The sequence below is a fragment of the Canis aureus genome, chromosome 16, assembly GCF_053574225.1.
Source record: "Canis aureus isolate CA01 chromosome 16, VMU_Caureus_v.1.0, whole genome shotgun sequence".
In the NCBI taxonomy this organism is placed as follows: Eukaryota; Metazoa; Chordata; class Mammalia; order Carnivora; family Canidae; genus Canis; species Canis aureus.
In genome coordinates, this window is record NC_135626.1 from 23,849,395 (window position 1) to 23,873,766 (window position 24,372).

The 24,372-nt window shown below is 42.3% G+C and overlaps 1 protein-coding gene and 1 long non-coding RNA gene across 11 annotated transcripts in view; one reads left to right on the forward strand and one right to left on the reverse strand.

The window, feature by feature from the left end:
* Positions 1-22,655, forward strand: part of SYNRG (synergin gamma) — an 84,176-nt gene extending 61,521 nt beyond the window's left edge. For 4 of the 10 annotated variants that reach the window (XM_077852266.1, XM_077852270.1, XM_077852271.1 and 1 more), the window contains 8 exons: positions 1,494-2,087; positions 3,263-3,426; positions 4,224-4,277; positions 4,780-4,876; positions 7,594-7,742; positions 20,437-20,547; positions 20,912-20,947; positions 21,989-22,655. In XM_077852266.1, coding sequence (XP_077708392.1) covers positions 1,494-2,087; positions 3,263-3,426; positions 4,224-4,277; positions 4,780-4,876; positions 7,594-7,742; positions 20,437-20,547; positions 20,912-20,947; positions 21,989-22,120 — 1,337 coding nt within the window. In that variant the 3' untranslated portion in view covers positions 22,121-22,655. The remainder of the gene's footprint in view (positions 1-1,493; positions 2,088-3,262; positions 3,427-4,223; positions 4,278-4,779; positions 4,877-7,593; positions 7,743-20,436; positions 20,548-20,911; positions 20,948-21,988) is intronic. The other 6 variants (XM_077852268.1, XM_077852275.1, XM_077852267.1 and 3 more) reach the window with 4 other exon arrangements.
* Positions 12,314-22,644, reverse strand: LOC144286167 (uncharacterized). The gene is made up of 5 exons (XR_013354243.1): positions 21,855-22,644; positions 20,416-20,683; positions 18,966-19,064; positions 14,155-14,240; positions 12,314-12,974 (listed from the first exon to the last, which is right to left on the reverse strand). It is a non-coding gene; the product is annotated as an uncharacterized LOC144286167 (long non-coding RNA).
* Positions 22,656-24,372: the final 1,717 nt, after the last annotated feature.

Genomic DNA, 24,372 nt, shown 5'->3' on the forward strand with positions numbered 1-24,372 from the left:
AGCCGTGTCTGGTTGTCTGAGAGCGGGAGTCTTGCCCCCAGCCCTCTGGCCTCGTGCTCAGTGAATGGGGGAAGCGACCCAGCAGCCAGACTGGGTGGACAGCACACTGGAGTGGGCAACTTTCAGCCTGGCTGGCTTCATTTTTTGAAAATGGCAAAAAAACTTCCCCTAGTAAGACCATTAAGATGATGAGTTGATATTCCATTTTTACTCTGAAATGATTCCATTTTAGGCCCTACAGCAGCAACTGTCAGATGGAGGCCAGCGGTAACTATGCTGTGCAAATAGTGCTCTTACCTATTGCTCACCCGGGACTGAGCTGGCCCTTTACGTGTGGTCCCGGTTCAGCATCACAGCACAGCCCTTCCAAGGCCCTGGTCTTCTCTTCAATTTACAGAGAAGCAAACTCCGGTTAAGACACGTTAAATAACTTGCGTAGTGTCACACAAGCAGCAGGTGGCACCATTAGGAGTTGAACTGTGATTTGTCTAAATAAAAAACCTACACTCTTGGGGCTCCTGGGGGCCTTGATTGGCTAAACATCCCGACTCTTGATCTCAGCTGAGGTCCCTATCTCCGGGTCATGAGTTTAAGCCCCGGGTTGGCTCCATGTGTAGCCCTACTTAAAAAAACAAAACAAAAAAACCCCTGTGTTTTCTCTACTGTTCTATGCTGCCTCTTAATTTTTTTTTTAAACAGATATTAAGAACGCTTTGTAAAATGAGTGTTCTGCCTCAGCATTTCTTTCTTTCTTTCTTTTTTTTTTTTTAAATGAGGGGCTGATACCTAGTTGAAGGAGAAACAGGAGCCCACCAGCACCCAGACCTTTGATCCTATTTTTTAGAGGCTAGCGTAGATTAGATTGATTTTTCTTTCCTCATACTCCATCACAGCAGTGTGACCTCCATATTGACCAAAATAACAACTAGGTAAGTAATTACTTAATTAAAATCTTATATTTGACCTTGCCTGAGACAGAGACTGCTAAGTTAGAATCGGTTAAATGTTAGGTAATATTATTTTCACTTTACTTTGGGGAAATTGTCAGTTTTTAATTAGTTTGTCACATGTATTTCATACATCCATGTGTTAAAGGAACATTTTCCAACCAAGTCAAGACGAAAGGGTCCAGTTTTAGGCAGGGATATTGTTAAATACATTCTAAAGTTCAGAAGTGAACAGTTTATTAAATGATCCTACTCATGTCATACACTGGTAGATAACAGTCCTGTCTTTTTATAGTAATCTTTACATGCAAATAAAATGGCTCTTTGTAACTAAATGTAAATTCCAATGCAAAGCTAATGTGAGTTTTTAAAGATCAGATTTTACAGCCCAATTCCTTTAATTTTAGTACAAGCTCTAAATTTAGTTAATTCCAACATAGCATAAAACTAATCAAATATGCTAGACATTTTGCTTCTGCAGAGTTTAGGGCATTTTGCCTAAATCATGAGCTTGCCTCTAATTGTGGGGTCTTATTTCCCTTTCAGATATAGAGGACTTAAAATATGCTGCTTTTGGAACCTACAGTAGCAATTTTGCAGTGAGCACACTTACGAGCTATGACTGGTCAGACAGGGATGATGCATCTCAGGGCAGAAAACTCTCTCCATTTGTCCTCTCAGCAGGAAGTGGATCCTCCTCAGCTGCCTCAGTTCTTCCAAAGAAAGAGACTTCATTTGGCAGTTCTGAAAACCTCACCATGACCTCTCTCCCCAAAGTAACAACCTTCACAAATGAAGATGCTCTTCCAGAGACCACCTTCCCAGCTTTTGCCAATTTTAAAGATGTGATTCCTCAGACCAGTGAGCAAAAGGAATATGAAAGCGAGGACTATAAAGATTTCATAAGACAGGACTTACCTACAGCCGAACAGAGCCAAGAGGCCACGTGTCCGAGCCCAGCTTCCAGCAGCACTTCTCACGACACCCCCAAAGAGTGTTTGGATGACTTTGGAGAGTTTCAAAGTGAAAAACCCAAAATCAGCAAATTTGACTTTTTGGTGGCCAATTCACAGAGCAAAATGAAATCTAGTGAAGAAATGATCAAAAGTGAGCTGGAGACCTTTGACCTTTCTGTTCAAGGTGAGTAGCTTGCCGTGTAGATTATTGTACTCTGGTGGTCTCTTCCACTGAGGTGTTAGACGTTCTTTTGTATGAATAAAAAGTTGGTCAAAACAAAAATAAAAGTTGGTCTCTGGTTTAGTGAGAAATAGATTTTGCAGCCTCTGAAGTCAGGGTCTATTATAGATAGCTATAAAAAAGGTTTGCAACTGAACTAAAGTCAAGTGTAACCCTCAGATATTTGCTTTCGAGGCTGAAAACAAGCATAGTGCATAGTCTGTTATTCATTAGCTTGTTGGCTAGAGGGGTACTATGTTAAAAGAGCCAGAGAAATGGATTTGAACCATTTGTGGGCAAGTTACCTCTGCTCTTATACCTGGCTGTGGACTGTATTTTTTTAATGCAGAGGCTACAACGTGGTTGCTGTGGATCTGGATCCAATCTGCAGACTTGTTTTGACTGATCCACACAGAAGGTTTTTTATGTGTGGAACAGTTGCCAGTAGATAAGAATCATGAGATTTCACAATCTGGATTTCTAGCTTTTCTTGAAAAGTTGTAATATCTGGCAATCCTAGGCCTATATCTCTCCCTTTTGCCAGTTAACTTGGAGCTGAGTAACACTGCCCCCTCCAACAGATGGGACGTGCTTTCCCGGTGTCACATTCCCACCACTTCTTGTCTACAGCTGACCTACTTCAGTCACTTCCTTGACCTGCCTGCTCTCCAAAAGCATTTGAGTTTGCCCCTTTTGCTTTAAGCCCCATCCTGACAGAAGGCACTATTGATTTCTGTTGGATGGAGGGTATGTGGGAGCTCAGTGCAAATCCATGACTAATGACTGGAAAAACAGCACAGCTCTTACGCACTGATATTTACAATGCTATTTACCGCACACTTCATAGACTACAGGATAGGGTAAACATAACTGTTACATGCACTGGGAAACCAAAAAAATTCATCTGGCTCACTTTTTTGCAATACTCACTTTATTGATGTGGTCTGGAGCCAAAACACACTATCTCTGAGATATGCCTGGATAGCTTGCCAAAGAAGAATGAACAAGGATTGTGTCTTTCTGAATGCTTCGTGACATGATGTAAGCATCTAAAGAAGAGGGTCATGTTAGCAAAGAAAAGCCTCGGCTTGAATTAAGCCGAGTAATGAGAACTTTGACTGTGCCATCCACTTCTCTAGGATCACACAAAAGGAGTTTGAGCCTTGGTGATAAAGAAATAAGCCGTTCTTCTCCTTCCCCGGCTTTGGAGCAGCCTTTCAGAGACCGGTCCAACACTCTGAGTGAGAAGCCAGCTCTGCCTGTCATTCGTGACAAGTACAAAGATCTGACCGGAGAGGTGGAGGTGAGTAAGCAAGTTATTTACAGGGCAGGGGTTCGGTAAAAGATGAACAGGGCACTGAGAGCCTCCAGAAAAAAATGCTTATGGGGAAGCGAGAGCAGAAAGTCACAAGGAACCAAACATAAAATATTTAATTAAAAGGAGAGAATGGCAACATTAGCCCTGGATGAAAACACTTCTCAGATGGGACATCTGCTGAAAGTTGTCAGTGACCCTAAAATTGAAAGTATTCATGAGACCTCACAAGAAGGGAAGTGTTTGAAGGAATTTTTCATAGAGCACTTAGACTTTATAGCTTTAGACTTAGCGAGTGTTAAAACATCAAAATAGGGTTCTGGGTGGGGAGTGTGTTCTGGATCTTTATTTGCTGCATCTTAGTCCCATGCTCCCTACAGCCAGTGCCTGAATGCTTCTCCTTGCCCCTCCTTGTCATTCATAAGCACGCAGTGTCCTGGCGGTGGGAAGGGGGAAGCCGGTGGCTTAGTGTTAGCTCTTATACCAAACATCTGCGTGGTGAGTTCCTTTGAAGAAGTTTACACTATTACTAGAACAAACAAGGCAACATTTACAAAGGGAAGCTGCTTCCAAACGTTTCCCCCTCAGATTCACAAACCCTGTGCTCACAAGTTACACATATTAGTAATTTTCAGTAGTCATTAGTGGTTTCAAAAGATAACCCACGATTGAAGTAGAGTGGTTTGAATAAAAAGGAACGTCTTCCAATGCTCTTTAAATTGCCAGAAATCATTGAGGATTCCAGCCTTCCTTGTTCAACCCAGTTCTTGTTTTAAATTTCACAGGAGAATGAGAGATATGCATATGAATGGCAGAGGTGCCTGGGGAGTGCTCTAGATGTAAGTATGTTACTTTTGTGGTACTCACATGTATGTAAGTGCTGTCTTGTGCCATTTTGCCTTCTTTTTGGTTCATTCGAATGGACAGAGGAAACTGAGGAGAGCCCTCCCTCGATGGCCTCATGCAAAGGGAAGCTCTATGGAAAGTCCTACATCTTAAGGGAGGCTTCTTTCACATTTATGATAGCAAACACTAGCTCATTGGTCACTTGTGCCCTCACTTGTCACTGTGTTGAAAAAATAAGATGATATCATTAACGTTGCCTAAATTAAAATAACATTTAAACTAAAGAACCTCTATCTTATCCAAAGAAGTGGAGGATTGTTTCTTCAAAGTTAAAATTAAGTTCACAGATTCATGTCAGCACAGTCGTCTATGTATATCAGTCTGTCATGCTCTTTCACACCCCCTGGCTTCTCCCTTGGGTTTTCTACAAGTAGGAAATTGATTTGCAAGGACTTTTCTCGATTGTATAAGGTGATTTGATTTCATTTCTCTTAGGTCATTAAGAAGGCAAATGATACGTTAAACGGAATCAGTAGTAGTTCTGTGTGCACAGAAGTAATTCAGTCAGCTCAAGGCATGGAATATTTATTGGGTATGTTCTTTGGTGTTTTACTTATTCAAAATCGTGACACTTCATAGTATTTTTAGTTTTCCCTTATGTTAAGTATTTTAATCTAGATCTTTCAAGCTATGTATGACTTCACTAAGTAGCATCTGCATTTATAGGTAAGATGCCTAAGTCACAGACAGAAACAGCTATTTGACCTAAGGTATCTGTGGTAGAGTTTCTCCATCCTTCTATGCATACTAGCAACAATGTAAAATTGTGTCTGTGTTACTGGTCTATCAAAGAACCTGAACTAGATGAGGCATTAGAATGAAATCCTTGTGGGGCACCTGGGTTGCTCAGTGGTTGAGAGTCTGCATTCTGCTCAGGTCGTGATCCCAGAGTCCTGGGATGGAGTCCTGCATCGGGCTCCCCCAGGGAGCCGCCTTCTCCCTCTGCTTATGTCTCTGCCTCTCTCTGTGTCTCTCATGAATAAATAAATAAGATATTTAAAAAAAAATGAAATCCTGGTGGGGGCATCAGGGTGGCTCAGTTGTTTACACATCTGACTCTTGATCTCAGCGAAATTCTTGGGTCTCCAGTTAATGCCTTACCTTGTTCATGCTCTGTCGATTCTTCGTCTTTACCGCTTAATCACATCATAAATTCCTTACCTTCCTGACCATCTTCAGCTGTTAAACGTCCCAGTCTCCATACAATCCAGTGCTCCTCTCCTCCAGAAGTTTACACGTGGCCCGTGGCCAGAGCCCCATGCACTGGGCCCTAATCATCTTCAGATCTCTGCTCAGGTGTCATCTGCTGAGTGAGATCTTCTTGGCCTCCTTTTCCCAAAACTGTGTCCCCTCACCCCACCCGGGCACTCCCTGTCCCTTTCCCTGCTTGAGCTATCCTTTGCTCTGTCACCTTCAATAACTTGTGTATTTTACCTATTCTTGCTTATGATCTGCTTCCCTCCCCTGGAATGAACCTCCAAGAAGGGAGTGATTTGGTCTTTTTTGTTCTCCGCTATGTCTCTACCACCCAGACTAGTGCCTGGCACATGAAAGTCACTCAGACATTCACCTGATGAGTGGATAGTGAAGGAATGCGGTCTCTCCTTCATTTCTGTCACCTCTCTAGCTCCTCTCTCCTGCTCAGACAGGCACAGTCCTACTGCTCAAACAGACCAGCTAGGAGGGCGCCTGTCTGTCCTTCTCTAGATTTCTTCCTATATTTGAAAGACTGTCTTAGAGCCCCCTCACTTGGCTCAGGGTAGACAGTAATTCCTGGCCTCCCTCTGGGGACAGAAGAGGAAAAGCCTGGTGTTGTTCCCCAGCTGGTGATGTCCCATGCTGAAGACCCCTGGAATTCCTCCAGTCTTCTCCTCTAGAGGCTCAGGGGAAGGTTGGGGATGTGTCTGGTGGCTGTCCTTAGAAAGTGAAGATACTGGGCAGCCCGGGTGGCTCAGCAGTTTAGCGCCACCTCCGACCCAGGGCATGGTCCTGGAGACCCAGGATCGAGTCCTACATTGGGCTCCCTGAATAGAGCCTGCTTCTCCCTCTGCCTATGTCTCTGCCTCTGTGTGTGTGTGTGTTTCTCATGAATAAATAAATAAAATCTTTAAAAAAAAAAAAAAAAGAAAGTGAAGATACTTGGCACCTCTCATCCTGGCTTGAAGAATTCAGCCACAATTCAGAAACCACAGGAGAAGAACCATCCTGTGTTCTGTTAAGTATATATAAAAGATGCATGAAGCCACAGAGTTTATAAATCGTTGTGCATTAGAAAACTGAGATACTTCTTAGTTACTTTGTGATGATATTGACATTCAGATTCTTTTAGGCTTTTGATGTTCCCATTTTCACCCAGTTTGATGGGATTTCCCAAACTTAAACAGATGGATTTAAAAAGAAACGGGGGGGGGGGGGGAAGCCAGGGGGATCCCTGGGTGGCTCAGTGGTTTGGCGCCTGCCTTTGGCCCAGGACGCGATCCTGGAGTCCCGGGATCGAGTCTCGCGTCGGGCTCCCGGTATAGAGCCTGCTTCTCCCTCCTCCTGTGTCTCTGCCTCTCTCTCTCTCTATGTCTATCATAAATAAATAAATAAATATAAAAATATATATATATATATATAAATAAAAAGAAGCCAGGACGGAGATCCCTGGGTGGCTCAGGGGTTTGGTGCCTGCCTTCGGCCGGGGGCATAATCCTTGGGTCCCAGGATCGAGTCCCACATCAGACTCCCTGCATGGAGCCTGCTTCTCCTTCTGCCTGTGTCTCTGCCTCTCTCTCTCTTTCTCTCTCTCTCTGTGTCTCTCATGAATAAATAAATCTTTAAAAAATAATTTTAAAAAATTTAAAAAGCCAGGAAAAAAATTAGTTAATATTTACATGGTGTCTTTTGTTCTTTGGGCACTGTTCTAAGCCTTTTACAGTCTTAACCCATTTAATCCTCTTTGGCAAGGTGCCTTTATTACCCCCATTTTACAGATAAAGAAAGTGAGGTCCAGAGAAGTTATGTCCAGGGTTACACAGCTAGTAAGTGGCAGAGCTGAGATTTGAACCCAGGTAGTATAGCTGTGGTCTGTGCTCTTATCAGTAAGCTATATTGCAGCACCGTGTAGATGGGTCCCAAGGAGTAATGTTTAGTTTGTGCAGACACAGTCCATGTTTCCAGCTAAGATACCAGCAAACAATAGTCCTGCCCTATGCTGCCCATCTCTCTCTGCATTTCCATCCCTCACTCTACTCTCTCACCCTGTAGGTGTTGTTGAGGTGTACAGGGTGACCAAGCGTGTGGAGCTGGGGATAAAAGCCACTGCAGTGTGCAGCGAGAAACTCCAGCAGCTGCTGAAGGACATTGATAAAGTATGGAATAACCTCATTGGCTTCATGTCCCTGGCCACGCTCACGGTAAGCCCATTAGATATTCACTTGGTTTTCCTCCCAGGATCCTCAGAGGTAAAGCGAAGTGTACGTTCCTGTGGTGGCGCTTACTGAAGATTGAAGGTGAGGTGCCCACTGGATTGTGTTACGTTGAAGGAAGGAGATAATTGTACAATTAGCTGAATAGCACCAGCTTGGCTTCTCCATTAGCCCGCAGGCCTGTGGTGCCCACATAAACTAAGAGTATGGGGAAAGTATCTACTCTGTCAACATCTTTCTTCTTTTTAAAAAATTTTATTGATTTAAGTCATCTCCACACCCAACTTGGGGCTCAGACTCACAGCCCTGAGATCAGGTATCGCATGCTCTTCTGCCAGAGCCAGCCAGGCGCCCGCCCTGTCTGCATCCTTCTTAAGTCACATACATATACACACATTTTGCAGAGCATCAGTGTGAGTTCCTCTGTTTGCTCTTCCAGTTCCTTCTGGTCCCATGTGTGTCCTTTTAGTATATGTGCTGCCAAAGTGAGCACCATGTGTGTCCTCATTCATTCATTCATTCATTTGTGTGTGTGTCCTTTTATTTTTATTTTATTTTATTTTATTTATTTTATTTTATTTATTTTATTTTTGTGTGTGTGTTCTTTTAAAAAGCTGTGCAACATCTCGCTGCTGTCCTGTGGTTCATTTAGTCTTTTTACTTTTCTAGGTGCTTGAATTATTTCCATTTCTTCCTGTTATGAGTAGTTCTACTCTGAATATCATTAAACAAATGACTGTTTGTCCTCTCAGGGCTATAGTTCATCCAAGTGGAATAAAAAGTCAAAACGTGTGTTTGCACATGTACGTGCATGTGTTCATATATAGCTATTGTTACTTTTAGTATATGGCTTTCCAGAGAGCCTGGGCCAGTTGGCAGTGCTTCCAACAATATGTAAGTGTACTTTTTTTACACTGTGTTCTAGCTTTCTTTGTCCGCTTCTTCATTTTGCAAGTGTGTAGGGAGTCCCTTAAAGTGTTCAAGAATCACGTACTCTATGGACTGAGCCAGCCAGGCTCCCTGCTCAAGGTGTTTTTATATTTCATTCATTTTGTAGAGGCTATGTAGTATTCCAAATGATAATTTACTCTATTTCCTTTATGTGTAAATTGATTATCTGTTTTGACCATTTGACCATCTATTCAATGAAATATGGTTATTGACCTTACATATTTCATATTTGTAATAGATTTATATATATACACAAACAAACATAGACTGGTAAGCTTATATCTGTTCTTTTCTTCATCTTCTTTTCCCTTCGTTTTCCATTTCATTGAGCAAAACTATTTTATATATTCATACCTATTCAGTTTGTCTCTGATAATATCCTTTATTTCACAATAGTCAGAAATCTATCTTCCTTCCACAGCTGGAATAAATATGCCATTCCATTTTCTTTCTTTCTTTTTTCCCTCGCATATAACTGTGTGACCCATCTGAGTGGGACCACAGCCAGGTTGTAGGAAGCAGTTCTTACTGCGCAGTGCTGGTAGCCAGACAGATGCCGCCTCTCCCAACAACATGCCTTAAACAGCACATCTTCCCACCATTGTTATGTTGCTTCTGGTTTGTAATATTAAGTTCTTAAAGAGTTTAAATCATTTCCAAAAATCTCTATTTTGTTCCCTTGGACTATTTTTCAATTTATAACCTAAAATCATATGGTTTGGGTAATTATTTTTAAAAAACACAGTTCTGGCCAGTACAATAAGAAATGAAGTATAAATATTTGAAAAGAAGAGATAAAATTATACTTATTTGGTGATATGAAATACATAAATCTGAATTCAAGAGGTTAAATTTATTGAGTTCGGCAAAAATTCATAGCGTTCTTACATATTAACAGTAGCTAGAAAGTATAATAAAAATGAGAACCTCATTTTTTTAATGTTATTAAATCAGTCAGGTCCTTATCACTTCTGACCTCATAGCTAGAGTTGCTGGTTCGTTTCGTTATCCCCTATCAATCTGCTCTGCATGCCCTACCAGCCTGTTCTTTCTGAAATGTAAGTCTGGTCATGTTATTTGAATCACATTTAAAATCCTGCAGTGGGCTCTCTAGAGTCTTCAGGATCAAGTTTCAACTCCTTAGCTCAGTACATAAGGCCTTTTCCATCCATTGGGCTGCCTGCCTTTGCCTCTCTTTCTCTGTTAGGCTGCTTTTTCCTCTGGACTCTGCATCACTTCCCCCAGAAGACATTCCAGTAAGCCCTTCAGTGTGAATTCAGTGCCCTTCCTGTGTGTGTCCACGGCACATCAGCACATTTCTCTGTCTTAGCACTTACCACACTTGTTGACAATCGTGTGTTTACTTGTTTCCTGCCCACTAGGTTGTCTGCTCCTTAACAGCCAGACTGTGTCCTCTGTTTCTTTGTGTTCTAACACAGTGTTTGATGGGACTTTGTACTTTTTGTGTTATATACCTTGAACCTTCCAGTTTTTTTCAAAATAGATATGCATTTTTTTATACCTCATAATGTTAATAACTGGCTTAAATGTTTTAAATGATAAGAAAAATGAAACAGAGTTAAAAGAAGGGAGATAAGATAAAGCCAGGAATGAAGTTAAATATACAAAAGTATGTGCTTTTGAAGTGCTTCCTTTTGCTAGTGTTGAGCTGTACAGTTAGTTGACTTTACTCTTTCTAGGAATTGATATAAACAAGACATGATGAATTCCTCAATTCACTGTGTTCATAACATAAAATAAACCCACTACTCAGGAGATGCATAATTTTATTCCTGATACTGATACCGGAAGGAATTTCTTTTATGGGCTTTATAAAGAGGAAACTAATGTAACCTACGTTATCTTCAACATTCTTTCAGCAAATAAAACAATAGGTTTCACTGAGCAAAATATTTCATTTTTTACTTAATAATAAACCCAGTTTTTGTTTGGCTTGCTTATTGGAATCCTAATGGTATTGATGTGGTAAAATGGGGACTATATTTATTAAGAAGTATAAAATGGTATCACCCTAAAAAGGGTATTTAGCAATATACTTTTCCCCGTCTGTGAACTCCTTAAGGACAAGGACCAAGACCACATTTTATTCATTTTTTTGTTCTCTATTTTCTGTACATTTTTCCCCTGTTTGTATCCCAGGACTAGAGGGCAGCTTAAGAGCCTCCCCCTTTCCATTTAGATTGTAAAATTTTTTGTTTTGGTGGCAGTTTCTCATGTAATTAATGCTTTGAAAACTAGATTTCTATACAAATCTTCAAATCAGGGGCACCTCAGTGGCCCAGTCATTTGAGGGTCGACTCGGTTTCAGCTCTGGTCATGATCTCTGGATCATGAGATCAAGCCCTGTGTTGGGCTCTGTGCTGGGCATGGAGCCTGCTTAAGATTCTCTCTCTCCATTCCCCCCTCTAGCTTGCAGGTATGCTCTCTAAATAAATAATTAAAATCTTTAAAGAAAAACAACCTTCAAATCACCTACCCATCTCTTCTCTTCTGGTGCTGGTAGAAAAAGATGGCTGCAATAGCAAAGCATCTTTCTTTGTCATGAGCTCTTTGAAGGAAAGTTATCATGAAAGACGAGGTGTATTAACCAAGCTCCTATGTGTTAATCCTTTTCAATTTGGGGCAAAGGATAATTGAGGAGAATCCTGGCTTGGCTAGCTATCAAGTATTTACTTTTTTTTTTTTTTTAATTTTTAAAAATTTATGTATGATAGTCACAGAGAGAGAGAGAGAGGTAGAGACACAGGCAGAGGGAGAAGCAGGCTCCATGCACCGGGAGCCCAATGTGGGACTCGATCCCGGGTCTCCAGGATCGTGCCCTGGGCCAAAGGCAGGCGCCAAACCTCTGCACCACCCAGGGATCCCAAGTATTTACTTCTTAAGGTAGCTACTGTCACTGGGTGAGGTTGAAGCCATTTTCATCCTTGTATATCATCTCAGACTTCCAAGCTCCCCCAGTTGCTCATGAGACAGGCTTGCCTTCTAGACTGCCCCTCCTTCCTCTAGAAAAATACAAAAATCTGTTATACCATTCAGTAAATTGTGTTACTTAAACCATTGAACAAGCTTTGACAAATTCACACCCCAAATAACCAATGCCCATATAAAGATACAGGATATCCCATCATTCGAGAAGGTTTCCTTATGCTAATTCTTTGTCATCATCCCACTCAGAGGTTATAATCCCTATTCTGATTTTTTTTTTTTATACCCAGGATTAATTTTGTTCAGACCTTTTTAAAGAAGCAATAGCAGGTGCCTCTCTGGTTCAGTTGGTAGAGCATGCAACTCTTTTTGTTTGTTTTTGTTTTAAGATTTATTTATTTATTTTAGAGAGCACACACATGTGCAAGTTGAGGGAGGGGCAGAGGGACAGAATCTTCAAGCAGGGATCCCTGGGTGGCGCAGCGGTTTGGCGCCTGCCTTTGGCCCAGGGCATGATCCTGGAGACCCGGGATCGAATCCCACGTCAGGCTCCCGGTACATGGAGCCTGCTTCTCCCTCTGCCTGTGTCTCTGCCTCTCTCTCTCTCTGTGTAACTATCATAAATAAATAAAAATAAAAATATAAAAATATAAACTGCTGAGTCACCCGGGCTGCCCTAGAATTTGCTTTTGTGGGGCCCCTGGGTGGCTCAGCAGTTGAGTGTCTGTGTCTCTCATGAATAAATAAATAAAATATTTTTAAAAAATTTGCTTTTGTGATATCAAAGAAAGCCTGTTGGGTCTGGTTACCCCCCTAACCTGGAAGTGTTGCCCTGTTCACATATGGTGATTCTAAGCCCTTCAGTGTGGCAGCAAGTGAGATGAAATGGAAGAGTTGCCAGACATTCATACCTTCTCCTTCAAGCTCCAGTGAAGAACTTTCACATCTAGTATCTGTGTCTAATGAGTGATGTTACCTGACAATTTTTTTTAGACACGGGATAAACAGTATAGAAATCAATTAGTCTGCAACTAGACAATGCAGGAATGCATGCAGATTGTACGTGAGCACTGCTGAGTACCCATTCCTGTGATTATCCATGCATTTCCAGCTGTAAGTGCCTTTTTCACCAAGTAAGCTGTAGACAGAAAAATAATCCTCCTCTGCTTGGTTATTATTCCTGATTACACCATGTCATTTCCTTTTGATAACTTGTAGGTCTTTGGTCTATAAAACTTAACTTGAATTGCCCACTGCATGAAGAGTAGTACATATTCTCCAAGGGAAGTATAAGATAGGACTTGTCACAGAGAAACTTTTACTCTAAAAAAAAAAAAAAAAAAAAAAAAAAAGATGTGAATGTTAATAACCCAAACCAACATCTATGTAGTTCCGTTAGAACAGAACTCTGCAAACTCCAGGGACTCTGGATGGGAGGCTCAGTGCAAAGAAATCATTACAGGACCGAGGTTGTATAGGAGACTTTTGACTCTATACCATTGCTTCATTTTAGGTAGAATTGAAAGTTCCTTAATGAACCAAATAGCCATAGTCAGGCTCTTTGATTCCAATTATAGAGTAGTTTATTTTACACCTAGCATTGTGTAAAATAAAACCTGTCAAGCATTGTGCTGTATGCTTTACATTTATTCTCATTTAACCCTGGTAACAGTCCTCAAGGTCAGTAAAATAATCCTATTTTTACAGCTGAAGAAATTAAGGCTCAGAGATGAACCTTGCCTGAAACTGACAAATCAGGGATTTAAATGCACATCATAGTTTTGTCTTGTTTTGTTTTTAAGATTTGTTTATGGGGGCCTGCGTGGGGCAGTGGATTAAGCATCTGACTCTTGGTTTCTACTCAGGTCATGATCTCAGGGTTGTGAGTGCAGAGAGTCTGCTCGATATTCTTTCTCCCTCCTCCACTGTGTGCACGTGCTTTCACTCTCTCATAAATAAAATCTTTTCAAAAATTAGAAAAATTTATTTTATACAGCAAGTATGAGAGCATGAGTGTGGGAGGGGGACAAAAGGAGAGGGAGGAGTCGGAAGCAGACTCTGCCTTGAGTGTGGAACCCCACAGGGGGCTCAATCTCCCAGCCTTGAGATCATGAGTTTGAAAAGTCCACTGTGTGGTCCCAGCTTCCAGGATGCTAAAATAAAGACTTGTTTCTTCCATGAAGATATCACGAAACTATTCCCATCAAAAAGCAGCTGCATTGCCTTTCTTCAGTGAAAAAGTCCTGGAATGTTAGTGCTGTATCTCACACAGCAGTGGTGCGTGGGGTAAGGAAAGCAAAGTACACAACCCTGAACTCCAGCTGTGGCTCCCTGATGCTTAGTGAAGCTGAAGTTCTACTGCAGTTTCAGCCTGCCCTTCATGCATGGGCTACAGCCCCCTCTTGTGGTAGAAGCATATGCTCCTCTGGGCACAAACTGAAGGAACTGGTTATTTCTCAAGAGGTAAAAATCATCTATTTTAATGATATGAGTGAATTGTTACCTAAGAGTTGAAGCTCAATGAATGTTTGGAACAAAGACAGACTCAGCCCTGGAAAACAAAGAAGATCCGTTCCTGCTGTATAAAATCTACAAAAAGAGATATAGGACTGTTAGTCTCAACCTCTAGGCGGTTGAAAATCACACGGGCTTGGATTCTACTATTTATCCTAAGAATAGTACAAATTCTTTTGTACTTCCTTTCAATGGGAAATAAGCAGTGAATTTCAGACTACTTACTTCCTATTGCTGTGGTATATCAGATCAGTTTATTTTTAATAACGATAGCATTTTTGTGCAAGTACGCACATTGTTTTAGAGAAGATTTTTTATTTATTCATGAAAGACATGGAGAGGCAGAGAGAGAAGCAGGCTCCCTGTGGGGAGCCCAGTGTAGGACTTGACCCCAGGATCACAACCTGAGCCAAAGGCAGACACTCAACCACTGAGCCACCCAGGTGCCCTGAGAATCTTCATTATGTTTCTGCATGGCTAGCCTCAGTTGACAAGATGATAGGGTAGATAGATGGAATGAGCCACCCCCACCTCCACAAAGATGACCATACCCTAATCCCTGGAACCTGTGAATTTGTTACCTTATGTGATAGGAGGGACTTTACAGAGGTTAAGTGAAGGATCTTTAAATGGGAAATTTGCCCTGGATTATCAGGCATAAGAGTGAGTGTGAGAAAAAGCCATATAACAATGAGACCAAAGAGAAAGATTGGCAGATTCTCTGCTATTGGCTTTGAAGATAAAAGCTGGGATGAGGGCAGCCCTGGTGGCTCAGCGGTTTAGCGCTACCTTAAGCCCAGGGCGTTCCTGGAGACCCAGGATCGAGTCCCACGTCGGGCTCCCTGCATGGAGCCTGCTTCTCCTGTGTCTGTGTCTCTGCCTCTCTTTCTCTCTGTCTCTCTCTATCTCTCATGAATAAATAAAAGCTTAAAAAAAAAAAACTAGGATGATTCAAGGAATATACAGGTGATCTCTAGAAAGTAGACAAGGTAAAGGAACAGATTCTCCCCTAAAATTTCCAGAAAGACTGCTGTGTTGTCAGTGTGGACTTTAGAATTCTGACCTCAAGAGCTGTAGGAGAATAAATTTATGTTGTTTTAAACAACTAAATTGTTGCTATTTTGTTATGGCAGCAATAGGAAAAATTAGATGAAACATTGCAACCAAGAATCAAGATGGTTACATCGTGGGATGCCTGGGTGGCTCAGTGGTTTAGCTCCTGCCTTCGGCCCAGGGTGTGATCCTGGAGTCCCGGGATCATGTCCACATCAGGCTCCCTGCATGGAGCCTGCTTCTCCCTCTACCTGTGTCTCTGCCTCTGTGTGTGTGTGGAAAGAAAGAAAAAGAAAGAAAGAGAGAGAGAGAGAGGGGGAGGGAGGGAAGGAGGAAGGAGAGAGAAGAGAGAGAAAGAAAAGAAAGGAAGAAGAAAGAAGGAAGGAAGGAAAGGGAGGAAGGAAGGAAGGAAGAAAAAGAAAGAAAAGACAAGAAAGAAAGAAGAAAGAAAAGAAAGAGAAAAAGAGAAAAAGAAAGAAAGAAAGAAAGATGGTTACATTGTAACTCAAACCCAAGGTCTAGAATTGCTTGTGGAACTTTGTCTAGATCATTTTTTGTATTAGTCTAGGCTAACTAGCTGGGTTTATGCTGTGCAAATAACTCCCCCCAGCGTCTTACTGATGATGTGAAACAACAGAGCTGCAGGTTCATCTCAAGTTGGAGGATCCCTGGGAACAGGTCCTCATCACTCAGGGATCTAGGTTGGCAAAGCCTCCACCACTTGGAGAATGGCTGATCACCATGGAAGGGTCAAGGGAACGTGTTTAACGGCACATGGAGCTTGAGGCTTCCTCCCAGAAGTAACACATGTGACTCATGATCACAGTCTGTTGATGGTGCATGTTACATGACTGTGCATAATTTAAGGGAATAGGAAATGCCCATCTTACCATTTGTCCGGAAGAATTATAATGAGGATGTTTGTAAAGAACACTGATTACTACCAAAGTTTTCTTCCTTAGTACTGATTTTCTTGGATACCATTTGAGCTATTTATTGTTAGCTATAAGACTCAGGATAATATGTCCCAGTCTGACTTTGGGACTCACTGTATGTAGGTCATTTGTACCTATAACTACTTTTTAAAATCTTTACTAAATGCATGAAACATTGGCCAATTAATGTAGATGATGTTCCATTTAAAATGGCCTGTAGAGGGCATAACTTCTTACAGAATTAGGGCCATGGACTATTACACTGTTGCCATGTACTACAACACCCCTGCTCATAGTTGTCTATTTATAAAGGTTAATTTTATCATGTGAAAGATGAATTTGACCACAAGATAATTTATGAAAAGCTTTACGATTTTCACAGGAGATTACAATATGACCTTTTCATTTGCTTTCCTTAGGCCTTTGATAAAGATCTTTGATATTAAAGAGCTTTTCTTAATTGGATTGATTTCAAAGTTGGGTTTTCCCAGATTCTAATTATTCCTCAAAATAGTCCTTGTTCAGTAACATAATAAATATCTATAGCATAGATGTTAGTAGTGCTACTATTTTTTAACTTCTTTGAAAAGCTTGTTAGATTTTGTCAAAGTAAATAATTTTAATCATTTAGATCAATTCAGCAAACTTTTTAAAGACTATTTATTCATGAGAGACACAGAGTAGAGGCAGAGAGAGAAGCAGGCTCCTCACAGGGAGCCCGATGTGGGACTCGATCCCAGGGCCTCCAGGATCACACCCTGAGCCAGAGGCAGAAGCTCAACTGCTGAGCCACCCAGGCGTCCCATTTTCAGCAGACTTTTTATATATCTCTCAGGGTCCCAGCAGCAACTGAGGAAGGTATATAGGACAAATGAAATTGTTAACCATTTTATAGATGACAGACTTGGGCAGCAAACAAATTGTAGTACAACCTGCTTCTAGATTTGACCAGAGTTGGCCATGGTTGCACTAGAAAAGAAAAATTATTGTCTGGCTTGGTTAAAGCTGTGTAGGTTCACTTCATGGTCAGAGTCCTCATGCACATTTGAAACATCTGCCTCCCCTTTTCTTTGTTTGAGAACTGATGCTTAGTGTGATCTGAATGGATCACACTTCCCTCAGTGTGATCTGAATGGATTCAGCTCAGATTAGTTTAAGAAAGGTTTGTGGAACTAATACACAATTTATGATTTCAGATTAGAAAGGGGTGAGGAAGGGTGCCTGGGTGGCCCAGTTGGTTGGGTGTCTGCCTTTGGCTCAGGTCATGATCCTGGGGTCCTGGGATCGAGTACTACATTTGGCTCCCTGCTCACCAAAAAGTCTGCTTCTCCCTCTCCCTCTGCCCTTCCTCTTTCATGCACACACACATTCTCTCTCAATTAAATCTTTTTTTTTTTTAAGTTTTATTTATTAATCATGAGAGACAGAGAGAGGCAGAGACATAGGCAGAGGGAGAAGCAGGCTCCATGCAGGGAGCCAAATGTGGAACTCCATCCTGGGTCTCCAGGATCATGCCCTGGGCTAAAGGCGGCACTAAACCGCTGAGCCACCCGGGCTGCCCGTATATCTTATTATTTATAAATTATATCAACAAAAATTTATAATAAGCTCATGTACATATGTGTTTGTATGTGTATAAATACTTGTACATATGTTTGCATTTTTTTCCTTTGGCAAATCCATTCTTAATGGTGGAGTGGGGGGTGATTTTGCCCCCAAATTGGCCAAAGATTCTGTTTAACTTCCTCCAATGCAGAGGGCAGGCCCCACAACATAGAATTACCCAACTTAAAATGCCAGTGGTGCCAAATTTGAGAAATCTCTGCTCTAGGGCACATAAAAGCAAAATTAATTGGTTTACGTATATCTAAAACTTCTTCGTATTAAGAATATAATTCTTCTAGGGTTCTTGGCTGGCTCAGTCAGTAGAGTGTGCCACTATTGATCTCAGGGTTGTAAGTTCAAGCCTCACATTGGATTTGGATGTAGAAATTACTTAAAAATAAAATCTTAAAAAAGAACACAACTCTTCTGAAATCTTTTTTATTTATTTATGTATTTATTTATTTATGATAGTCACAGAGAGAGAGAGAGAGAGAGGCAGAGACACAGGCAGAGGGAGAAGCAGGCTCCATGCACCGGGAGCCCGATGTGGGATTCGATCCCGGGTCTCCAGGATCGTTCCCTGGGCCAAAGGCAGGCGCCAAACCGCTGCGCCACCCAGGGATCCCTTTTTTTTTTTTTTTTTTTCTCATTTTGTTTTGGCTTTATACTTACAGATAGTGAAATGCACAGATCTTGAATATATAATTGAATCAGTTTTGACAAATCCCTTTAGCCTTGTAAGCCCACACCCCATCAATATGTGGAGTGTTTTCATCACTTCTTAAAGTTCCCTTTTTGCCATGGTCTGATTCCAGAAATAAGCACTGATCTATTTTCCATAGACTTTTATCACCACAGAGATGGTTGTTCTAGAACTTTATATAAAATTATATAGTATATATAGGTTCTTGTGTCTGGCTTCTTAGCATGTTTTAAAATTTTATCTGCATTGTTGTGTGTATCAATTTGATCCCTTTTATCAGTGAGTACTGTTCCATTGTATTGATATACTGTGAATTTTTATTTATAGACACATGCTATTTCCAGCTTGGCTAATGTGAATAGTTACTATGAACACTTTTTGTACAAAACTTTTGATAACATGTTTTCATTTCTCTTGGATAAATATCAAGGTGTAGAAATGCATATAAGATCATATAGTAGATACATATTTTAACTTTTAAGAAATGAAGAATTTTCAGGGTACCTGGTTGGCTCCATCAGTCAAGAGACTGACTCTTGATTTCAGCTCAGATCTTGGTCTCAGGGTTGTGAGTTCAAGCCCCACTGGGCAGCGTAGAGCTGACTTAAAAAAAGAAGAAAAAGAAGTAGTGAAGAGCTTTCCAGGGGCACCTGGCTGACTTAGTCAGTAGAGCATGTGACTCTTGATTTTGGGGTCATGAATTCGTGCTCCATGTTGGGTGTAAATATTACAATGAATGAATGAATGAATGAATGGATTTTTTTTATTAAAAAAAAAAAAGAAATTAACAGCTTTCCAAAGTTGGGACCTGTCCTGTTAATCATTGGACTACACTCCATATTTCACAGATTTGTTGTTAGGAAGAAATTAGATAATACATGTGAAGAGCTTAGTGTGGTGCCTAGCAAGTAAGGGCTTGACTGATAAATAGCTGTATTGAGATTTATTCTCTCTAGTTGATAACTTCTGAATCTCACAGTCTTGAGCACTAGGCTATGTATCCATCTTCCTGCATATATAACATCAGAACTTGGCCATCCCACAGGTAGCTTCGACTCTACATATATCAAACTGAGCTCTCATCCCCAGCCCTAAACATGGGTCTCCTGTCCTATGCCTTATTATGGCGAATCCTGTTGGCTAGACAGGCCTCTCCCCTTCTTGCACATCTCACACATCACCCAAGCTTTTTCAGGCAACTGTTTCTCTCTGTCCCCCACTGTTGCTTCCCTAGAACTTTCTTCACTCTGTCTCCTGGATCACTTAGGTCGTAACTGAGGCCCATACCTGGAGATTGCCATCTGCAGCTCTTTGCCTACACTGCCATCAGAGGGAACTGTCCGAATACAGACTTGCTCCTGTCGTCCCGTTAGAACCCTCAGTGGCTTCCCAAGATAAGGTCTCTTCTATTCCTTCAAGGCCTTCATGCTACAATTCCATCTTCTACCTCCTTTCATAAGCTTGGCTCCCACCCCTTAGATTTCTTCCCATAGCCGATTTGCTTAGAGGCCTCTGCCTGTGCTGCTTGATCTTCAAAGAACAAATACCATACCCTCTCTTACCTCACCTTTCCCTTCCCCTTCACTTCGCATATCCCTATGGAAACCTCAGCCAAGCTGTTTCTGAGTGCCAGGAAACCTCCTCTGCCATCAGGCTCTTTTTCCCTTGGGTTGGAGTAAGTGCCTCTGACCCCATGTGCCCTAGGATGGCTTTTGTGGCACTGTGCTGCTTGATGCCCACCTGGCCCCCACCCTAGACTGTGCATTCTCCAGGACAGGGACCTTTTTTGCTCATGCGACCATCCCTAACACCTAGAACACAGTGGGGACTCAGTAAATGGGAAATTGAATAATTGTATTGATGGTATCAGAGTTTACTTAATTTCTGCTAGACCTATTGGAGATGAGTGATAGGGAAATGCAGACAGCAGCATTTGGAATTGCTGAGGCCTTACCCATTTGTCTTGTCCTCATAGCCCGATGAAAATTCACTGGATTTTTCCTCCTGTATGCTACGGCCTGGGATTAAAAATGCTCAGGAACTGGCCTGTGGGGTGTGCCTTTTAAACGTGGACTCCAGAAGCCGGGTAAGTGATACGCCTTCCCTTCCCCCTGCAGATGGCAAGGTGCTTTCCTCACATGACCTCTGGGAACAACCGTTTCTAGCCCACTTCACTGGAAGGTCTGCGACCACAAGCGGGGATTTTTATGAAGCCCTGGAATCTGACCACAAAAGCACTTAGATTCTTATGAAAGGGCAGTGGGGGGAGTCATTGGGTGAATGGGGGCAGTTCTTCCCTTCCCGACAGAATGCTGTGTGCGCTGTGCCCACAGCGCCCTGTGCACACTGGGGTGGTAAAGAGAGGAGGTCAAACCTCTAAGGCTTTGTTTGGAGGCATGAGGCCCTGTTGTGGGAATTTTGTTGACCTTATGGTTTCAACGTTATTTCAGAAAGAAGAGAAGCCTGCAGAAGAACATCCTAAAAAAGTATGAACCAGTTACACATTATCTTAGCATCTCCATCTCAGTTTTGAGTGTGGAAAGCAAATCCACTGCCATCCTGAAGTGTTCTGATCGTGAATCCTTTACTGAGTCATGTCTGTTCCCATAATGTTTGATTTAACCAACTAGTGCGTCTGTGTGGGTCTGCTTGTGTCTTGTTTGCACGCTTGTAGCTCATAATTGGCTTCTGGTGTTGCAGGCATTTTTCTCTGTGATGAACAAGGTAACATATTGAGCAACTTCTGGAAGACTGGAAGTTGTGACAGAGAATGATATCAAAGAGCATCACAATTCGGCAGTTATCAGACAAAAACAAATATTAGAGTTTTGTTTGTTTACTTGTAGTGCTTTAGAACATCCCCCAAGGACTTGAGGTTAGGACCGGCTGTGTGGGACATACCTATAAGCATGAGTCGTCTGGAAATCATTCTTCTGTGCCTAATAGCTTTATTTTTATAAACCCTGTACCTATTTGGATTTTTAAATTATGTTGATTCAGTTATTAGGTCCCAGTGGCATTAGTCCCCGAGAGTTTTTAATGTTTTGTTTTTTTCCATGAGAGGAATGTAAGCAGTCACAGCAATGTAAGGGATTGCACGTGTAGTTAAATGCCAGCCTTAGGGGAGGGCTTCCTCCGGCACAGTGAGGGTTAAAAATCATCCAGGGCCCTTGGCTATTTTAGTTCCCCGTGTGATGAACACCCCCCAGCCAACCTTCTCTCCCCCACCCAGCCCCACCCCCACCCAGCTTCTGTCTGCCCTTTTTTTTTTTTTTCTGCCTTTTCTATGAAAGATTTGGCCTTCTTTTGCGAAACTGGGTTTAATGGTAAGGATTTTTTTTTATACCTTTAATTAGCATCAAAAGACCTTCTCCCTTGAATTCTTGTAGCTACCTGTTCAGCTTCTGTGTGTGCGCCAGTGTGGCCTCAGCCTCTGTGACCCGGAGAGTTGCACGTGCCGGTTGCTGACCAGCTCTGTGGTGCAGAAGCAGACTGACGTGTCCCACATATCTGCTTATTTCTGGCAGGCATTCAACTCTGAAACAGACAGCTTCAAGCTGGCCTATGGGGGACACCAGTATCACGCCAGCTGTGCCAACTTCTGGATCAACTGTGTTGAACCCAAACCTCCCGGCCTCATCCTGCCTGACCTGCTCTGAGAAGTTCCTCTATGAAGTACCCACTGGGTTGTGGTTTTTCCCATCACACCCCGTGAGCTGACAGGGACCAGTAGACAGAATGCAGGGACTGCCCTGTTTACCTCCGTGAAGCTTCACGAAGATTCCCCAAGCCCAGAGCAGGGAGAGAGCCACTGCTGAGTCCCCAGCCATCCCTACAGACGACCTTCGTCCCCGGGGTCCTGCTGCCAGTCTCGGGGGTTGGAGGTGAAGTTGCCTTGCCCAGAATGCATGCGGCACCAGAAGTTTGCTAACTTATCTCTTAGTTCTCTTAAGATGTTTGAAAATACGGATCTCGATTTTATCTGAGGAATGACTTGCTGCTGCAGTAGTGAAACTGTGAAGAGTCGATGCTGGAAGAAAAATAAAGTGCTGTTGTAGGACTGGAATCGGCAAGCATGCTGTGAGCCAGTGCTTACTTGTTTCTAGAACACTGTTGTCCTGTGAAGTAGAGGGCACTTACCCACATTTATTGTGTCGATGTCAGAAATGAATAAAAATAGGAAATTGTGATTAACTGGACATTCTTTTTATAGGGAAACTTCTACTCCTCTCCATGGGACAAGGGCAGGTAGGTGAGGATAGATTTACCAACTGGAGCTGCACAACTGAATCAATTCACCCTTGGTTCATTTCTAATACTATCCACTTCAGAAGGCTTTTTCCTCAAAACATGCCTGGGCCCTTTGCAGTGGATGGAGTGTTCATCTTGACAGAGGCCCAAACCCTTGTGTGTCAGGATGAACAGCCTTCCCCTTAGGAGCCTCCATGGAAAACTGGGAACATGGTACTTTTGTTCAGACAAGATTTGGAAAGGCAGCCGATTGAAACCGCTTGGCAGTGGCCTTTGTCCAGATCTCCAAGAATGATGGTGGAGGGGCCAGTGCTGCCCGAGTCCACGGTATCTGATGCAAGAGACCTGAAAGTTCAGGTTAGAAGCTGGAGTTTCCGGCCTCCTTAGGCACATAGTGAGATGGACATTTACAGTAGAGGTACGTGGCTTAGAAGCAGTGGCAGAAAACTGCTCTAAAATAGATGGAATTCTAGAAGGAAAAGGTTCATGCTCACTATCTGGTATAGGGAATTTTCTTTGCCACTTAAACTGAATGAATAAAACCAGGAGGAAAAACAAAAGCTAAGGTTAAGGACCATGAAGTCCTGGGAAGAATCAGGCAACCTGGGGCATACATTTCTCTGAATTGTAAATCATGTGCTTTATGAAGATTTTGAGTCTTGTGTTTCATGTGGTAGGACTTAGGCTCTCTGACCTAGAGTTTGTTTTTATTTATAAACTGAACAAATTAGTTTTGTCTATAAAATTGCTGCTTTACATAACTAATTATTTTCCCTTCTCAGGACAAAACTTGAAGGGATTCTATTCTGTTCCATCTTACACCTTTTAGCCTCCATCTTCTCCAAGAAAGGAATAGAATGTTTTCACTAAACAGCTTTTGATGAGGCTCTGCTTTACCTTGCTGTGCCCCGAGTGCAGAGAAGTGAGATGAATCTGCCTCTTTTGCTCCCGATTCATCTGCAGCCAACACCAATGTCTGCATGATTACCCTCGGGGCCTTTGTGTCGTGTCCCCCCCCCCCGGCTCTGGGCTCACAGGGTGTTAGTAACGACACAAGCGGGGCCACTTGCTCAGGCTTCCCTGAGCCCTCTGTGCAGCTGCAGCCTGAGCAGCACCTGGTGCATCGTGGCACCAGGATTCCAGCAGGCTCCCCATCCATCTTGTAAATTCCCCAAGAGACCACGGTAACAGGAGCTACCTTTGCTTGCAGTGAGGTCTCCTGGTTTGAATTTACAATGTGGAGGCAGTTTTTGGAAATGCCGTATGAACTATTGTTCTGTCGCACTGGCGTGGGTCAGTGACATTTTAAAAAGTATGCTCACCTGCTAACTATAGAATGGTTCCATTCCCAGATTCCAGAATGTAAGTCTAACTGCTGCTGGCCTTCCCAAGTACAAGTATGAGAGGCTTAGTCACTCCATGGGAGGTGCAGAATACAGCAGACGTCAACAGAAAGCCCTGGCTATGAAAAATATCCCCTCCTTTTAATATCTGTTGAGTAGTGGCAGTGTTCACTCACATACCACCAAGAGTGTGGGAATAATACTGCGTTTTCTTGATGTATGCAAGTTTATTCGAATAGCTTGATGTTGCAATTCAGCTTCACCTCGGCTCTTATTAGCCAAGAGTCCGGTGTCCTTGGAAACAGTAACCAAGGTTA